The 19,660-nt window shown below is 32.9% G+C and overlaps 3 protein-coding genes across 3 annotated transcripts; 1 reads left to right on the top strand and 2 right to left on the bottom strand.

Annotated features, from left to right (window-relative positions):
• Nucleotides 1–2,267: 2,267 nt before the first annotated feature.
• On the bottom strand, nucleotides 2,268–6,247 carry LOC122602267. Its single transcript, XM_043774976.1, has 5 exons — nucleotides 6,080–6,247; nucleotides 4,771–5,352; nucleotides 4,029–4,532; nucleotides 3,095–3,670; nucleotides 2,268–2,547 (listed from the first exon to the last, which is right to left on the bottom strand). The coding sequence occupies exons 1-5, from the start codon at nucleotides 6,176–6,178 to the stop codon at nucleotides 2,488–2,490; spliced, it is 1,821 nt and encodes a 606-aa protein (XP_043630911.1). The 5' UTR covers nucleotides 6,179–6,247; the 3' UTR covers nucleotides 2,268–2,487.
• Nucleotides 6,248–6,588: 341 nt separating this feature from the next.
• Nucleotides 6,589–7,569, bottom strand: LOC122601868 (F-box/FBD/LRR-repeat protein At5g56420-like). The gene has a single exon (XM_043774602.1). The coding sequence runs from the start codon at nucleotides 7,567–7,569 to the stop codon at nucleotides 6,589–6,591; it is 981 nt and encodes a 326-aa protein (XP_043630537.1).
• A 6,114-nt stretch (nucleotides 7,570–13,683) lies between these two features.
• LOC122601867 (F-box/FBD/LRR-repeat protein At2g04230-like) lies at nucleotides 13,684–15,309 on the top strand. Its single transcript, XM_043774601.1, has 3 exons — nucleotides 13,684–14,622; nucleotides 14,782–14,967; nucleotides 15,292–15,309. The coding sequence occupies exons 1-3, from the start codon at nucleotides 13,684–13,686 to the stop codon at nucleotides 15,307–15,309; spliced, it is 1,143 nt and encodes a 380-aa protein (XP_043630536.1).
• The last annotated feature ends 4,351 nt before the right edge of the window (nucleotides 15,310–19,660 follow it).

Genomic DNA, 19,660 nt, shown 5'->3' with positions numbered 1-19,660 from the left:
AAGTGATCCTTGTAGTCATGCAATGGTTTGTATGCATATATTAAGCTAGAGCTTGTTATTAGTACAAAATAGTAAGCTAAGCTAACCCGAACAAAATGAGCAATCAGCGTCAGATGGACCAGGAGTAATACTGCAACCTGAATAAACAGTAAACCAAACCTTTTGTAATCTATAGCTCGTGCCACAATTAATGCCACAAAATTCAACTTCTCAACAATTTCTTATTCGTGCAAACAATAGATCTTCACATAACTACACTAACTTGACCGTTTATTTTCTGCCTATACATAAAATTGAAGACCAATGTGCTATAGAAATAAACTATCGACAGTAAAACGAAACCAAAGCCGAAGAAGGTAAGGTTAATACTTAATAGCGTCTCAGAACTCAGAAGTGAAATTTGATGCATTGGCTTCCCCTGTTCCATCATCATTTGTCACAAATGCAACTCTCTCTGGCTTGACAGATTAGTATAAGCTTCCTTTTTGCCATTGTAAATACCTATAAAAATAAACAAAGACAACAATAAGCCGATAAAAGATAGTTGCAGCAACGCATCGGACTAAGTTGCATGATTGAACCTAGTAACACCAAGATAAATCGAAGCACTCCTACTAAATACGGTCATAGAAAGAACGTTAAAACCATTATTCCCAATAATTTCATAAACGAAGATCATAATAAGAACAAATTCAGTAATATAATGAAACCTTTCGTATCTTACCTTCTTAAGTAGGCAACAAATTCTTGACGAATCGTGGGCTTCATAATCTCGAGCTCGTCATTAGAGTTCTGAAGCTACAAAAATAGTAACCTGTCAAATGATATTATTATGTCAAAGTAATAACTATATTCAACTCTTTCGAAGTAAAATTGTTAACAGAAAGTTGATATGAGTTGAGTATCTCTAATACCTAAGCGCAGCCAAGTCGTAAACTCAAGCTGCTTTCTCTTCCATATCATAATTAAGCCCTGAAGTTGAGTCAATACTTTTAATAATACAACACTTGAGTAAACTCATATGAGTGTTAATTTACTAAGCAAAGTACATGAGATCACAAGTTCATGAAAATGGGTGTGGCCTTGGAACGGTCTAATAGATACTTCTACCAATAGTACTTAGTGCAAATAACTTATACTAGGTGAAAGGCGATAGCATTGTACATATAATTCACTTTACTGATCTTGCCGATAAAGAGAATCACAAATCAGCACATAAAAACCCACGGTTATCAAGTTGGAAAAATGACATATAAAAACTCACGGTCCTCATGCTTCCAATTGTAAACACATAAAACATCTTTGTTCTTTTCAATCATATACGCTTTTTGTCTGAATACGAAGACGAAAAATGGGCACTATGGCAGTAGATGGAGTTGTCCATCTTGTACTCCTAAACAACATTGAATAAAGAAAAACATAAATCTTTAGCAACAACGTTCTCATAAATAAGGAGGTCATAGGTACGGATCTTAATCCAAAATACAACATATGCATAGAGTGTTAACAGCTAGAAATAGTTTAAGCACATCCAAAAGTATCTCTTTACTAACATGTTCGGTTGATTTTATTTTTTTTCAATTGTTTTGAAAAAAATAACATAACCATATCCCAAATGCATATACAACAAACACTTATACATCACAAAAAACTCATGTAATTTATATACGCAAAAAAGAAAAGATGAAAGAAATTAAGTGTTGTCGGTGTTTAGGATTTTTGGTACCTTTGTACTCGAAACGACATGCGGATGGTGGCGTTTGAATGATGGCGTCTCCCCGTTGAAAGAAGGGAATGATGGAGACGAATTGAAGGATCTACGGTTGGTGGTCGATCGTCAGAAACAAAGATGGAAGCGGAAGGATGGAGGCGGTGTGGGGTGTGTGTGAGACAGCCAGACAAAGAGGGACGGTGTGTTGGTATGTAAGGGTAGTTTATGAAGATTGTAAAAGTGCTTAAATTTCTTAATTCAATCTCATTTATAAGGGTTTATAGACATTAAGGATGAGTTTGATTTACATTAGGTTTTTTTTTAACGACTTTGATCTAGGATCATTTAAAAACATAAATGGTTGTAAGAAATTTTAGAGCGAACAAAATATTGTTTTTATTTTTAATAAGCCAAAATCCACTTAAGTTTTTCTTCCCGTCGTAAAATGCAGGCAAATTTAATCTTGATGTCAAATGACCCTAAATAATGACAGAATAGTGACTAATTATTTCATTGAAGAAGCATACAATCTCTGAACATTAGGATAACTGGAAATGTTAATAGCCTTAATACCCATACAAAAATACATAGAAAGCTTACTAAATCAAGCAAACTTTCAAAATTCATGTAAAACCATACGAAAATATATCTATATGCAAAAGATGAAAAGTTATGTAATCAACCAACAGAATAAACGTTTACTTCATCCACAAAATATCTGTGAAAAGCAATCTAAAGCAAACATACAGATGCATGATATCGTCGCAACTTGCAAGTTACTTGCAAGAGCCCTCCATATTACTTCCTGTACATCCAAGTCCTGAAGATGTCATCATCTGACAATGTAAAGTTAAAAAGCAACCCGTTACTAAGCAAGAAAGCAAATTGACTATCATGATGAAACCAGAAGTAATAGCCGACAGCGGATAACCTATTTATAAGTATTACAGTAGTATATTGAATATGGTTAACAGAAGCATTATTGCAATAATGATCTAAATGGCTCTAATAAAAGTGATTTTAGAGATTGCAAACAATTGGATATGCTAACTTGAAAGCAGTGTTGACATTTTTTCATTTTGACTATTTTTACCTTTTTGACTCATTAGCTGGGAGTAATAAAGTATAACCCGAGTAGACACATTCTATTGAATGAGATAAAATTGCTCCTATACAAAAATCCTATGAGATCAATATGTCGTTTGAAAACTTGTGTTTTATATAACACAGATTAGATGCTTTGCTAGTTGCTACTGACAACTTTTGAGCAAATTTTATGAGTCTTAAAGGTGAGCTATATATGAATATTTTGTAGAAAGTAAATGAAAAGCTTGCATGAGCTTAAGACAGTCTTGATGCAGGAGAAAGTTTGACAGCACATACCGCATGCTGACTCTGACGCTTATTCAGATGAAACCTCTGAGAAAACCTTAGACTCCCAAGCTCAGTACTAATCTTTGCCCATTGACTAGCATCAATGCAGGTACCTAACAGACTCTTCACCTCTTCATACTGAGAAGAAAAAAATGCCTCCACATTTACCCCTAAGCTCCCAGGTATCAAGCCTTTGATATCACACCCTATTGAATGGATGACTCTATAGTCTGGATTCCCACTCTCAACCTGCAACTTCAATTCCCCGACTTTGCACTTTATAAACTGTGATATCAATTGTTCATGCTGCATATCATGAGCCCCCAGTTTTGCCTTTAGCTCCCCAATAATCTGATCTTGCATTTGTATTCTCACCTTCTGCTGTTCAGTAACTTGAAATTGCACTTGTAGACTAGCATTCTGCTTTGCAATAAGTTGATCCTGCATTCGTATTTTTTCTTTCAACATTCGTATCTCTTGGTCTTGGGGCATAGGCTCTGGTTGCTTTTTTCCTGCCTCCAATTTAGCCACCTTATTAGCCATCGTGTCATTAGGTACCTCTTCTCTTGATCTCTTCTGTAGCACCTTAAATACAACATGAAAAATTGTTTTATTATGCATGATGAAAACACTATAATCCAAATTAGAATGACTATGTACTGTATATTTTTCACTGTTCATGCAATTATGTAGAATTAGTATAATCCAAATCGAAACTTTGAGTTGTCTGCCTAAGTTTTATCTATGTATTCAATCGGAATAACACGCTTTCATATAAATGGGTTGAAAAGCATCTTCTTGCAAATCCCAATGAAATAGTCATGTCATTATTGTGTTTTACAATACGCACATTAGATGCTCGCTGATGAAAACTTATAAGCATATTTGGCAGTCTTAAAAGTTGAATCACGGCTATTGAGAACAAAGTAAATGATAAGCTTACAATATCTGGATATGGTTTTGGTGCTGGAGGAAGTTCGGTAGCATGTAGAGCTGCCTGAATGTGACTGCTATTGGAGGGTAATTTCTCAAAATGCCTTAAATTCCCTAACTCCTTTTCGATCAATGCCCATTGGCTAGCATCGATGCGTGTAAATAATCGACTCTTAACTTCGTTATACTGAGAAGAAAACTGTGCCTCTAAATTAACCCCTGAGCTCCCGGGTATAAAGTCTTTGATATCACGCCCTATTGAACGGATTACTTCATAGTCTGGATTCCCACTCTCAACCTGCACTACCAACTCTGCCATTTTGTACTTGATCATCAATAATACCAATTTCCCATGCTGAAATTTCCTTGCCCTCACCTTTGCCTTTAGCTTTCCAATAACCTGATCTTGCATATGTAATTCCACATCCTGCTTTGCAATAGCCTGCCAATAACCTGATGTCACACCCTTCTGTTTCTCTTGGGCCACCTTCTTAGCCAATGTGTAATTAGGTACCTTCAACGAAAGAAGATTAATAATTACATGTGCAAAACTTAATATAATCCACTTAAAAAGACACATGTTTCCTTCTAGGTATTTTAATGCTGTTGGCCATTAATTGTTAGCAATAATATGTAACAGATTTCAATACACACATATGATGGTTGTTATTGGATTTTGTAAAATTATAGTTTAAGGTCTTAAAGTTGATCCATAGTTTCTTATCATAGTGCAAAGTATGTGGAAAACTTACTTCGGCGGTAGACGGTCTCGCTGCTTGACAGTGTTCAACAGATCGTCCAGCTGACTGACTATGATTGTTATTGGAGTGAAACCTTTCAAATAGCCTAAAGTTCCCTAGTATAGTTTCAATCTTTGCCCATTGGCTAGCATCAATGCAGGTATGTAATAGAGTCTTCACCTTTTCATATTGAGAAGAAAAGTGTGCCTCCAAATTTACCCTTAAGCTTGTGGGTATCAAGTCTCTAATCTCATGCACTATTGAATGGATTACTTTATAGTCAGGGTTCCCGCTCTCAACCTGCGCCTTGAATTCTACCATTTTACACTTCATGATATGTGATACCAATTTCACACGCTGCAAATTCTGTGCCCTCAGTAATGCCTTCAGCTTTCCAATAAACTGACGGTTCATTTGTATTTTTGCCTTTTGCTTTTCGAATATTCCACTAGCAGCTTGGTCTTCTATCTTCAATCCTCCTCTTTGATTTGGATTGAATGCTTTAACATTTGATGCAGCTTGAACAACACTTATTTTTACCTTTTGCTTCTCTTCGGTCATACTCTTTGTTTGCTTCGTGTTATTAAGTACCTGCTGCTATGGTAATATGTTAACAATAGTAAATAGTAAAAATGTATGACATCAAGGAACTATTTCTTAGTGAGTTTCCTATATATTATTGATTCATCCTCACCATCCTTGTTTATCTAGTTCATTCAATTTAGTGTTCAACCTTCTTCCTTTCCAAAAGACTTGGACCCACCAAAATGCCAAGTTCATATTCAAAATTTCACTGATATACTAAATAAATTAAAATACAAAAGTTGTAACGATCTAAATTTTGATGCTAGCATATATAATTTAGCTAACATCCACGTTCTTAGTGACACGCACCATTTTGACATCACTAATTCCTTACCGTCTTTTACAAGATATATAAATTGGGCAGAACTGCATAAACATGCTTAATATACGATAAAGGGACTAAGCTGAAAAATAACCAACAGTCTGAGAGATTGTAATACATCTTTATCGGAATTCAAAATGTTTGATCCAATGGATTTATGAATCATGCCCTTATATATTTCAAGATCCATACAAATAAGCCAATCTATAGAGTTAATGCTACTAAAGTTGCCACATAGGCAGATGAATATACTTAATAAGTCCAAGCGACAGTGAGGCAACAACTAAGAACTGGGTAGTTAATCACAGAATTCAACTTCCAGTTATGTAGTCTGATCATTACATAAAATAAGATTCTGCGAGTGATGAGCGGGAATATGATTAGGAATACATAGATCGCACAGTTGTGTCATACCTGTGGTAAATCCATAACGAAAATGGCATTTGGAGAGTTATCAAGGAAGTAATTTCTGACTTGAGTGGGTATTGTTGGTATACGATCAGTCAAATGCATTGCATTTATCTTCAAACACTTCAAGTTATTGAACGGACAAGGTTCATTGGAGAGTTGATCCAGGCATGATGAGAGACACTAGGTACACAATATACAAACAAATACACATAAATAAGAAATGACTTAAAAGCATCTAAATTTACCAAATCAGGACAATCAGCAGGCGTGTTGTCTAATACTGTAATTTGCAATTATCTAATGCAGGAAACTCCCAAGTTTCAGACACTGCTTAGAACCACATCCTCAAACATACAGGCTAAATTAAATAGCCCTACATTGTCATAAATAGCTCTAAGCTTATAAATAAATATTATATATATATATATGGTGGAAATAGTTTGAACTAAAATTTTGACCTCATTATACTTCCACATTGCACAGGTACTAGCTCAACACTAAGTTGTCATAACTTAGAAAACTAGTAAAAGAATAGCAACAAAAGTGACATATCTGAATACCTCAATGATGTTCACATCAAGAATCACAAGCTTGGCATTGCGGAGTACTTGGAACAAATCAAGTAGGGGAGGAACAGCAATCTCTTTTCTGCACCTGCTTCCATTTGACAAGGAGATATTCACTTTCTCTAAAGACACAAAGCCTTCTGCAGATAACCGTAAAAAACGAAAACATGATGCCATTCCACCATTAGAGATGATTGATGCCGTCAGATTCTCAAGCTGAGTAGACGCCACATTGAAAACCGTCGGAAATGCGGTGGTTTTTGTAATTATGAGATTAGAAAGTTGTGGAGCAGAAACATTGAAAACCTCCAAACCATACATAGAACAGTTATCTAAAGTGAGGTCCTTTAAGTGCAGACACTTAGAAAAAAGGTCAAGACTCTTGGTATTAACATCACCTAATCGAATATTTGTCAGATTCAGAGTTTCTAAGGCTGGAAAATCCCAATCGATCTTTGGTAGGCGACTTCTGGCACTAGAACAGAAACCTTGATCAAGGGTTAGATATTTGAGAGTGTGAGAGCTGAAAAAAAACTCTGGCAACTCATGGCCTACACCACCTGACCATTCCAAAGTCATCTGCCTAACATTACACGAGTACGCATAGTTTACAATGTCTTGAATAATAAAGTGGGTGGGTGATGCTGAGAACGTGAGATCAACTGCAGAAACTTCTGCACAGCTGTCACGGTGTGATAACGCATGTTCCACAAATTTGGAAAACTGCTTCATACCATCAAACATGTGACTACTTAAGTTAAGTCGGGGCATGAAAGTCCACAAATTCTTCCATTTCCATGACAATGCACTAGTCTGAACAGCATACTTCAGATCAAGGAAACCAAGAATGTGATGAATGATGTCATCTGGCAAGCTGCTTAATCTGTCTTCTACAGCAGTCGTTTTATCATTTTTTATCATATCCATCTGCTTCCCTCTCTACTCGGTTCAGTAATCAATACAGATGTGCCTACAATCAATGTTCGATGATTTTGACCTTGTGTTGCCTTTAAAACTAAATTTACTAATACACAATCAATATACTCGTATATTTTATGAGAGATGTCAATATCTTAAAGAACATTCTGGAAGAAAATAAAAACAACATGAAAAGAGCCATAACAATTAAGAGGGAGAAAGGGTCAAAAGGGTGTTTGCAAGTGCATACTTTCAGGTGCTTATGGCTAGAAATCTGTATCAAAATAAGCAACATGCACATGGGCTATAATAAGTGAATTTTTTTTAAATAAGCTAAAATTAACCTAACAGCCAAACAGTTCAAGCTGCATTTCGGCTTTCATAGAATGTAATATGCTAAAAATGCACCTAATAGCCAAAAAGTTCAAACAACATATTGGTTTACAACAAGTTGCAATACGCTAAAACGCAGTAGTTAATACAGACGTGCCTCCAATCAATGTTCAATGTTTCTGACCTTGTGTTGCCTTTAAAAATGAAATTACTGATGCACAAACAATATATATTTTATGAGAGATGTCAATATCTTAAAAAACATTTTTAAAGAAATATAAAGGAAATAAGAACAACACGAAAAGAGCCATAACATTTAAGGGGGGGAGGTCAAATGGGTGTTCGCAAGCGCAGACTTTCGGATGCACATGGCTTAAAAATATGTGATTTTTATTTTAAATAAGCTAAAAGTCACCTAACAGCCAAACACTTCAACCTGCATTTTGGCTTTTATATAATGCAACATGCTAAAATGCACCTAATAGCCAAACACTATAAACAGCATTTTGGCTTTTAAAAAACTGCTACACGCCAAAACGCATCTATTAACCAAACACTTCACACTGCGTTTTTGCTTTCAGAAAACTTGATACGCTAAAATGCACCCAGCACCCAAACACTTCAAACAATGTTTTGGCTTTAAAAAGTTACTTGTTAAAAGTCATTTAAAAAAAAAAACTAACACAACCTAAAATTGAAAGACTTTTTAACTATAGGCCTTAAGGTTACAGTTTAACATGCAGTAACATTTTGTACATAAAATTAATCCCTAAATTTAATTATCAACCGATATATACAAACACTTCACTAAATTTTAACTATTGCCATTAGCAAAATCAAAATATACCTATTCCCAAAGTATAACACTTGATCAAGAAGCAAAAACGGCGTGTGGTCGCCAAATATGATTGTATATATTTAATCACGTGTATATATATTATATATACACTACTGTAAATAACATACTACTCGTAATAAATATGATTATATGAATCTGGGGTATTAAAAGTTCAGAAAGGAAAAAGGACTTACCTTTTACTCCTTGGTGGATGAAATGATAATAAAGTAAAAAATAAATATAAGTACAATTTTTTACCGTATATAGAAGGATTTTCAAAGAGTCAATTAGGGCGGGATTAATCGATTGATTATAAAAAAAAAAAAATTAATTTGTGTTTTTACCCGGGAAAATAATTGGATCAGTTCGTTTTCTATTTTTTCTCCCTTAACCTCGATGCTCGTGCTTCATCTTTGTTCCATCTTCATTTTTCATGTAATGGACTAATGGGCCGTTCAAAAATATAAAAAAATGTAATGGACTAATGGGTGATGATGTTTAACTTTTATATTTTAATTATTCAATTTGATGATTTTTATTCAAATATACATATACTAGTTTTAATACTCGTACGATATACAACAGCTATATGGATTGTATCATAAAAAAAAAATCGAATATGCATCATACATGATTTGTGATTATAAAATAAATTGTGGTTAGTAAACCGATAATCGAAACTAGATTATAATAAACAGTGATAATAAATATAATATAAGTTTAGTTAGAGTTTTGATTTACTTTCAACTTTTACAATCACATCTACATTGGAACTTGTAAGTATAGTGGATGACGACAATTAGCCTTGTGATTTCAGATGATAAACTCAAAATTTTGAATTCTTCATGTTAATAACTTATTATAAGCAAGTAATAAGAGTTGAAGAATTAAAAAAGAAAAAGAGACAAATTTATTAATGAGAAAAAGATCAATCAAATAAGGTTATAATGTGTTTTTTATCTATAAGCCAAGAGTTAGAGTTCAATTATAAGTCTACTAATGAAATTGAATTTATATACAATTAAAAAAGTTAAAGGAATAAAATAAATAAATTAAATGGACACATGTCGATCAAGTATTACGCTACGTGTCGTTTCAAGAACATCTCAATTCTGTTTTAGTTTATTGGTAGATGATTTATTTTTTATTCGAATATACATATATGATTTATTACTCTAGTAAATTTTGAGAATTGCTATAATGAAAAATAATCTTTATTAATAATATTTACAAGCTAATGTATACTAGTAAAACAAGGAGAGAGGGTAAGTAAAGAAAGAAATAAATGTCGAAAATAAAACAAGATGAAAAAGTAAATAAAGAAAAACAATTATATTGATGTTTATTGATGAGGTAATTAAGGAGAATCGAACCCAAGATCTATATTGTGGATAAATTAAAGTGAACAAATTAAAATTTTTGTCACAATTTTATATGTTTTATGTTAAACTAAAAGTGTGTAACTTTATTCATATTAAAAGTTGTGGTATTTTAAAAGTTCACACTTTTTACTTTCATTTTTAATTTCTGATTAAAAATGAAAGTTCGAACTAAAAGGTGTAAACTTTTAGAATACCACAATTTTTAATGTGAATAAATATTTACACACTTCGAGTTCAACGTTATTTAACATACATCAATTCGTGAACAAAATACACTAATTAGAAGTGTAAATAGTCATAATATTATTTGTAGCGTGTGGATATTTGTTTAAAAAAAATAGACAAAAAAGAAGATAGCATGATTGATGCGATCAAGAGCTACTTAACATCATTGAGAACAGGAGATCTTCGTTCGTCTAAATAGATAATCGATGTCCTTCGCTTCATCTGCAGTTATCGGTGTAATAAAGCAAGGGGAGAGGAGCATATAAGTCAGATTGCTTAATTAATGTATAAGACTTAAGATCACACGATATTGCTTAATTAATGTATAAGACTTATGATTTCGCAACGCGCGGGTACTTACTCTTGTATATATAAAAAGAGGATCACAAACCTGCTGAAACAAATAGACAATTACTTGTTTTTTCCTCTCACATAACAACAAGGATTTCAAACAAATTTCTATTTGTTAAAGTAGGTATTAGTTGAGCACCAGCTTTACATGCTGGAGGTCTCGAGTTCGAGATATGGGAAGGACATGTGAAGGAATTTAACATCAAAGTCCTCAATTGAAGCAGGTTTGAGTTTTGCAGAGGGGGCAGGGTTTATCCTAATTAAATATCGTGCCTTCGGGCAGTTTAGTTGGGAGTTTTTCCTCCTACTAGGTATTGAGGGTGAGGGGACTCTCTAGCGCGGACCCGGTTAAGACAACGTAAGTTAGATCCCTGTTGCGAGCAAATGATCCACATCTATAAAAAAAAAAAAAAAAAAAAAGGTAATTATATTCTCATGTAAAAACTACCAAAGATGTAAAATGAGAACTTAAAGTTAGAAAGAGGTTTTAAAGTGTGACTTGACTTTAGGGGTGTTCATTATTAACCCACCCAATCCATTTGACATTTGTATCATTTGGATTGGATTATTTGGATTTGGTTTGGTGTTTGGGTGAAACCGAATAAGGAAGTTATTAAACGGTTTGGTTTTGGTTTTAAAAATTTTAATTGGGGCCCAACCAAAACCCGATTAAACATTTAACGTTTAAAAAAAATTATAATAACCTAATTTAAATGATATTAATACGACTCTAATTATTTAAATACATAGTTCTACATATCTATAAGCATATAGTTAGTTGAATAACCTTACATGAATAAATAAAATGATGTAAATTGACGTTCGAATTGCATGATTATTTAAATATATTAAATAAAAATTTGAATAGCATTTTTTATTTGGGTAATCCAAGAACCGACCAAATAACCCGAACTTTATTTGAGTGGTTTGGATTGGATGCTCATATATATGGATTGGGTATTGGGTGGTTGATCATTCTTAAAAAACCGAATAACCCAAACCAAATAACTTTATTCACTCAAAACCCGACCAAATGAACATACCTACTTGCCAAAAACTTAAAAATAGTAAGAGGTTTTAAAGGGTGTGTTATTTATAGCAAGCGAAATCATTTTTCAGGTGTCAAATTATACAAATTGCATGTTTCACATGATTGACAAGTGGCCGTTATAGCTTGGCTTTTTGTAGAAAAAAAATGAAGATATATTTAGTAGTATACCATGAAGAGAAAAGAATTGAATTCGAAGAAGTTGTATGTATGACATTCTAAACTCTCACATCCGATCCGATCCGATCCCCAAACCTTCCAATCTATAACTATATCCATATCCATATCTATATATACTTCCACCACCTTAATTGATTAATCAACATTTGCTGGGAAAACTTTTTGTTAATTTGTGCAATTGATTATCCATCAGTGTAGTCATTTTCATCTTTCTAAAGTGTGTATATCTGACATTAATTTTATGTTCTCATAATTATATATCTCAAATTAAAACCCTAGCTAGCTAGTTTCACATATATATATATATATATATATCAATAAGCAATTATTATTGCAACTTTTAAATATATAGTTTGATCATCCAGAAATGTGTAATCATAATGTTCATATATATATAATTATTTCGTTTTGGTTACTTTTGTTTTACTTACATTATTTCTATACTGTCTTGCAGGTTTATATACTGATCTTAATAGCATACAACATTGTGACTTTGGAAGAGGTGGTTGATCTTTTTGCTTTATCATTTTAAGTTAGTGTTTATGTTGAATTCCTTGATCGATCGATCTGATCATCATCTATGTTTTTTATTATACAGAAATCAAGTAATGTGCAAAGAAGTTAGTTGTATATATATGAATGTTTATATATGAAATAAGTTCATCCTTGATTTTTAGAGATGGTTAATTAATCATTTAATGGCCAAATATATAAAGGTTTCATCTTCACTAACATATATGTCAAAATCAGTGATCCATATGTTGTTTTCTTATCAAGTAGTAGTGTGCAATTGAGTTAGTTGCATAAGGCCAGGCCAGGCAAAATCCTTGATTCTTTAAAACTGTTGATCAGATAACAGCTACATATATAATTAATTAAGGGTTTTCCAAGCCGTGAATTAGATGAAAAAATTTAAAGATTGTTGGTGAAAATACAATACATTAGCATAGAGATTTTTTAAAAAAAAATTAATATTACTATATGATTTGATAAGTGTCGTAACCCATGAATTGGATGTAACCTAGCTAGGGTATTTACTGGCCTTTGTCTCGCCGCTAGTTACTTGCTAGCTGCGTATTCTTAGTTAATTAAATGCTTCACAGTTCAATGGAAAAAGAAGCTACTCATTGGTTCAGGAAAATCATGAAACATAGTTATATCGTGCGAATTTGCCTATCAAAAGGAGAAAAAAACATGCAAATCTAGTAGTCACCCTGCCACGAAGAATGGAACAACTAATTACTAGTTAATTCCGTGTTAAAGCCTATACAATATGGTATAAAAGATATGTTTTGGTTAGGAAATTGAGGATACAACTATTTGAGACTTTGATACTGGAACTACATATAGTAAGAGCCTTCTGAGAGAGTGTATATATGATAGAAATTTTCAGCTGGTAGCAAAACATGTATCGTTCTTTTGGGTAGACGTAAGCATTATGATTAAGCAGTTACGTTTACTTAAAAGCTGATCGTGCAGTTATATTGCTGCATTTGCTTACTGTAACTATATATATAGAATGTCATGCAATGTTGGTTTTTTCTACTTCCATTTAGTTCTTCATAATCATTTGTTACTTTATGTGGGGTGATCTTATTTTTAATCTCAGATTCAACTTTTAAGTAATATATTATATCTGTAAATTATAAATTACTGATAGATATTCACTATCTCAATTCAGGAACTTCATACAACCAGACGGAAAGCGTAAACTTCTGATTGAAGCCATATCAAAGGTCTGTAGATTATACACATCACACAAGCTGATGGATGACAGAAGGATCATCAGATCAGAAAAAGACCGATTAAGCTCTTTGCCAGTTGAACTTAAACACACCATTCTATCTTATCTCGAGCTGAAAGATGTGGTTCAGACTAGTGCATATTCTAGGGAATGGAGGTATACGTGGACTGCGATGCCACATCTTAAGCTAAATAGTAGCCAATTTCCTAGCATGTCTGTTTTTTCCAAATTTGTGAAAGACAATCTGTCTAGTATTTGCGACAATCCAATGGAAGTTTCTGCAATTGATCTAACATTCAAAGGAGCAGCTACTCGCCTTTCTGTTAAAAGTGTTGTAGAATATGCGTATATGCGTAATGTTAGCCAACTAACTCTTACGCGAATCAGTAGGAAGTTACATCAGTTCCCCGGGTATCTTTTCAGTGCTTCCCAACTCAAACATCTCACCCTAGCAACCACTTGTCAATCTTTTTATCTACAATATGCCAGCAGCATACCGAAAGTGGACTGGGATTTCCCGGAGTTAGAAACACTAGTTTTGAAGAATATGCATTTAGGTGATGCCACCGATGGAAACCTCAACCTGTTTTCAAAGTGTACGAAACTAAAGGATCTCACTTTACACAAGTGTTGCATGTTTGGGTTGGATATTTTCAATATCTGTGCTCCGGAACTTTGTAACCTTACAATTATAGAAGGAATCTCATTTCCAAATGTATGCAATGTGGTTGCTCCTAAACTGAAGAACTTGATTACATCAGTTAGGGCTTCTGTTGATCGAGTTCCTGTAGCATTTGATTCTCTGATATTGGCCTCGGAGGGCCTTGATTCATTAGAAAATGTGAATCTTTCCTTTTCAATGCCCGTTGTCAATAAGGAAAGGTTTATACCGGTGCTACTCAATTTGTTTCAGACACTTCACAATGCCAAATACTTGACTATTGAAACTGACATCATCGAGGTATATGAATTCCGTTATTAATTATATTCATCGCTTGTTATGTATCATTCCTAACCTTAAGCTAGTTAATTTGGATAATAAAGAAGCCTATGATTTAATTTTAAGTTTCTATTTGCTTATTCCTGCGTATAACTGTTCGTATACGATATATGTATCAAGATTCTCTCAATGTGGCCCGGACAAATCTCCCTTGGACCTTGTCCGTTTGAAAGATTGGAGCATTTGAAAATAAACAAGACACCGTTGAAGAAAAGGGACAGTATTACCACAGTAAACGCTGAAGTCAGAAACTACTTTCTTGGGAACTCTCCGGCTGGTGCAACATTTATCATGGATTTACCTCAGGTATATATTACGACTGGATAATTTATGTATTTGTCACAATGTTCTTGCTGTTTGGTAGAGACACAAGGCCCGCGCCACCCCCCATGCAAAATTTCATGATTATGCATTTTTTCTTTCATTGTTTGGAGTGTGTTAATGGTGTTTTTGCCATTTATTCCGGCCATTAGAAGAAATATTTTGCGGATAAATTTGTTCTAAATGTTTACCTCCCCAAAAATATAGCTGCCCGACTCTGCACCTGTGTGCCTTGTGACTTTTGGAATCTTATCTAACTCAAGCTACATAATTCCTAGTCTGCATCGTTCATATTCTTATTTTTTTCAGGATATGATTGTTTCATAACTTTACGGTCAGATTCTCTATAACTGCTTGCTTTTAGTAGTCTGCGCACATAGGTTTACCCATTCTGGCCTTACACTGGTACATAAATAATATATCCAGGCTCATGCGTCATATGCTTTCGATCCAGATCTGAGCATTTTCTCCCTGACCTTTTGTCAATCTCCAATACACCTCTGTCCTCCAAATCTGATTCTTGGCTAGCTTTGTTAACCAAGGAATCCTCATTATTTTTGGTTTGTTTAATGAGATATTTGATTGATCAATAATTACTTTCTAAGCTGTCCCCATGAACCATGATGGAACAAAATTGCCCAAATAAAGTCAAACATAAATTCTTGGAGAATCGATTCCCACACCCAACGCCCTGGTGATATATGGAATTGAACTTTGGTGACCTGGAAATTGGAACCAATGATCACCTGTTTGTTAACTGCCCCCTCGCAAAAGATTTTTGGGAATTTGTTCAAAACTGGTGGAATACCTTCCTGTACAGTCTGGGATGACATTGGCTGGGCCAGTTCAGCTGGCTTTTGACCTTATTTGGCCTCTCATTTTGACGTGGTGGTCCAGACAACTCTTGGGTCAATCTGGAAATATCACAACCAAACCTGTTTCCTACTAAAAATACTCAAAAGCAGAAGCTATTAACGATGGTACAGTGTTACGTTTGTCTAACTGGATTAGCAATAGATGTAAAACAATCTTACTTCAAATGGCTCGACTGATCCCCAATCTTGCTATGATTGACTTCATATTACTATATGCGCATCGTTAGATTTTATGTATATGCATATCAACTGATGTTCAAAAAGATATATGTGGCTAATTGAGTAACTCTTCTTTTATTGAAGGAACCACATATGTAAGAGATCAAGGCAAGAGGAACAAGATGAGACAAAAGACAATCACATTACTTCTGAGAATACCTGTTCGAGCAGCATTCATAGTCAGTCAGACATTCCTGCTAGAAAATTTCTTCCATCACCTTTTTTTTAATTTAAAACTTCTTCCAGCTTGAAAACTTCAATTATATTCTTGCATCGATCATCGTTACAGTCTTACTTGTGTGAAAACGGGTCAATTGAGTTGTATTTTGGAGTATTTCTTAACGTTTAATTTATTGTTAGACTAAAAACGTTTTAGCGCTGCTAGCTGTTTACGATGGATTAAGGGTCCCTTAAAGCCTAAAGGGCTGGTGATGAACCATTAGTTATATCCTAAATTGTGACTTTTGTAATTCCATATAAAATTAAAAGACAAAACCAAAATGTATGTAGAGGAAATATTAAACCGGCTAACATCAAATTATACTAGCAGTACAAACTACAGAAAAACCCTGCAGGTATACCCAAAACAATTACTCGTACTTGATAAGAAAAAAATATCAGTTTACGATACCACCACTTGTGGCGAAATCAATAGAAATGAAGTTTGATATGGAATCATACGCAAACAATGATTATCGACAGCAAGCAATGAAACGAGACCTGTATGTGAGATTCCAAGATTACTTATCTAAAAGAATGATCGGAATTCTTTGTAAGCAAAGTGCTGGGAGAAAGATGTGATTTTATTGCAGTTAGCTAGTGAGAGGTGATCTTCCTGTGGTTAATATTTGGTCTCCATTTTAATTATATAAGGTGCTTAAGCGAGTATAAATTTTTAATCGAGAAACAAAACCGACTTTTTAATGGTTGCATTAACACTATCAATAACCTATTAACGTTTGTAGATGCATTGACCAACAATGACAATTCATTTTCGATCAGTAAAGAAATTCGAAACACATACGTTGTTACAAAAGAGACGACATACGTTAATAATTATAAAAAAAAAACCTTTGCTAAAAATGTAGCCAAGGCTAAATTTCCTTTTTTCATTTTAACTTTCGTTGGTCATAGCCCATGCACCCATATATGGCTCTACATCACTAAGCAAGATGTCATCGCGGTAGTTTATGGTAAAACCCTCAATAAATCGTCAAATATCACGACATTTACGGTAGGGGTGAGCAAAAACTGATCTGAAAGCCGAAAAAAACATAAAAACCGAAAAAATCGAACCGAAAAAACCAAAAACCATTGGTTTTGGTTTTCTAAAAACCGAAGGTTATGGTTCGGTTTTGGTTTTTAATGAAAACCGAACCATAAAAACTGAACCGAACCAAAAATATATATTGTTTACTTTATTTTATATTTGTATCATATTATTATTAATTTTTGATAAATATGTTATAATATATTTGCATTTTTAGATCTATATAATAATATCATATATATGTTTTAAGTGAAAATACACAACAAGATTGATTTGTTTTAATAATTGTATAATTAAAAAACGCAGAAAACATATAAACAGTTATATATAAAACTTGTTTGAAGTTTGTACAACTTACTTTAATGGATTTGTTGTCATTATTGTAGTGTTATTGTTACTAATATTGTTTTGAAAACTTGTTGAAATTAATTATGGTGTAATTATAAGGTATAAACCTATGAACTTTTCAAACTCAATTAGACCCAAACCACAAATGGTTAAAAACCGACTAAAACCGAAAAACTGAACCGAAATAGACCCAAACCAAAACCCAATGGTTTTAGTTTTCAAAAACCGAATTACAACGGTTCTGTTTCGGTTTTAGTCAAAAACCGACCCAAAGCGAACCGTACTCACCCCTAATTTACGGTATTGAATGTCATTTGGGGTAAAACTTGCGCCTCTTTTGATTTGAATTTTGGACCTTTTGGTTGCTCAAAGAACAAATCTACGTTAGAAGTATGGGTTGATTGGGCTATCAACCCATTGGCAAGCCTAAATAGTTATACAAATGCATTTAGATTGCGGTTTTTTTTTATGTAATGTAATGTTTTTTAGAGTATTATTTATAAAAGTGTTTATTAAATTTGTTTTTGATAATAGATATTCAAATAATAAAGAACTAAGTGCACCGAGTATTCTTGAGTTGAAAGTTTTTTTTTAAAAAAAAAAAAAACTGATATAGCAAAAAAGATTGGTTAAGAATTAAAGCCATATTTTTATAGGCAAAGACCTTATAAACTAGAAATCTACTTATGTAATGTCATTGAATATCTAAGTCAAAAATTTTAATCTAAAAATAAGTTCAAAATTTAAGTTGTCGTTTAAAGACGACATAAGACCATAACCAATGGTGGTGTACTAATATAGATTTTGATTTGAATTTTGGACCTTTTGGTTGCCTGAAGAACAAACCTACGTTGGAGGTATGAGATGATTGGGCTATCAACCCATTGGCAAGCCTAAATAGTTATACACTTGCATTTAGATTGTTTTTTTTTTTTATGTAATGTAATGTTTTTTAGAGTATTATTTATAAAAGTGTTTATTAAATTTATGTTTGATAATAAATATTCGAATAATAAAGGAATAAGTGTATAACAAGTGATAGTATGCATCGAATATTCTTGAGTTTGAAAGTTTTTTAGAAAAAAAAAAATAATGTAGCAAAAAGGATTGCTTAAGAATTAAAGCCATATTTTTATAAGCAAAGGCCTTATATACTAGAAATCTACTCATGTGATGCCATTGAATATTTAAGTCAAAAATTTTAATCTGAAAATAAGTTCAAAATTTAAGTGTCGTTTAAGGACAACATAAGACCATAACCAGTGGTGGTGTAATAATATAGATATTAAATTAAGACCAATGTCAAATACATGGATTATATATAACATATTAATTATTAAATTAAATATATTTAATTCAAGAAAAACTGAGAAAAAACAAACATGTAAATTCAAATATAAATAATGTAATTAAAATTATGAAAGAACAAAAAGGTAAATTCAAATATAAATAATGTAATGAAAATCAAAGCAACAAGATTGTAATATTGGAACATTGACGAAAATGTATAACATGTTCGTTTATCAATATCATGTCAAGGCTTGCTGTTGCAACTGTTTTCTTAACAATACAATATACTCCCCCATTCCAGTTTAATTATCCTATTCTGACTGGTCAACTTTTGTTTTTTCCAGCTTTTACTGTAAATATCTTTGGTTGTATTATACATTAGCTAATTAAAGTTATATCAATGAAAAACTATTTAAACCTCACTCAATTCATATATGTTATATCAAGTGTTATATAACATAAATAAAATTATTTACAGTCAAAATTGAAAAAAATACTCAAAAGTCAAAATAGAACATTTAATATGGGATGAGGGGTATTATATTTAATTAAAAAAATGTAAATTATATTATGACATATGTTAATTTATTAAATAAAATTAAGAATTGTGATTGATTGATTAAGTTAATTTTCTTTTAATACGAGATTATATTAAAATTAAGATTAGGATTAAGAT

This window comes from Erigeron canadensis, chromosome 5 (assembly GCF_010389155.1).
Source record: "Erigeron canadensis isolate Cc75 chromosome 5, C_canadensis_v1, whole genome shotgun sequence".
NCBI lineage: Eukaryota > Viridiplantae > Streptophyta > Magnoliopsida > Asterales > Asteraceae > Erigeron > Erigeron canadensis.
Note: the sequence above shows the minus strand (reverse complement) of the source record. Positions and strands in the feature narration are given on the sequence as shown.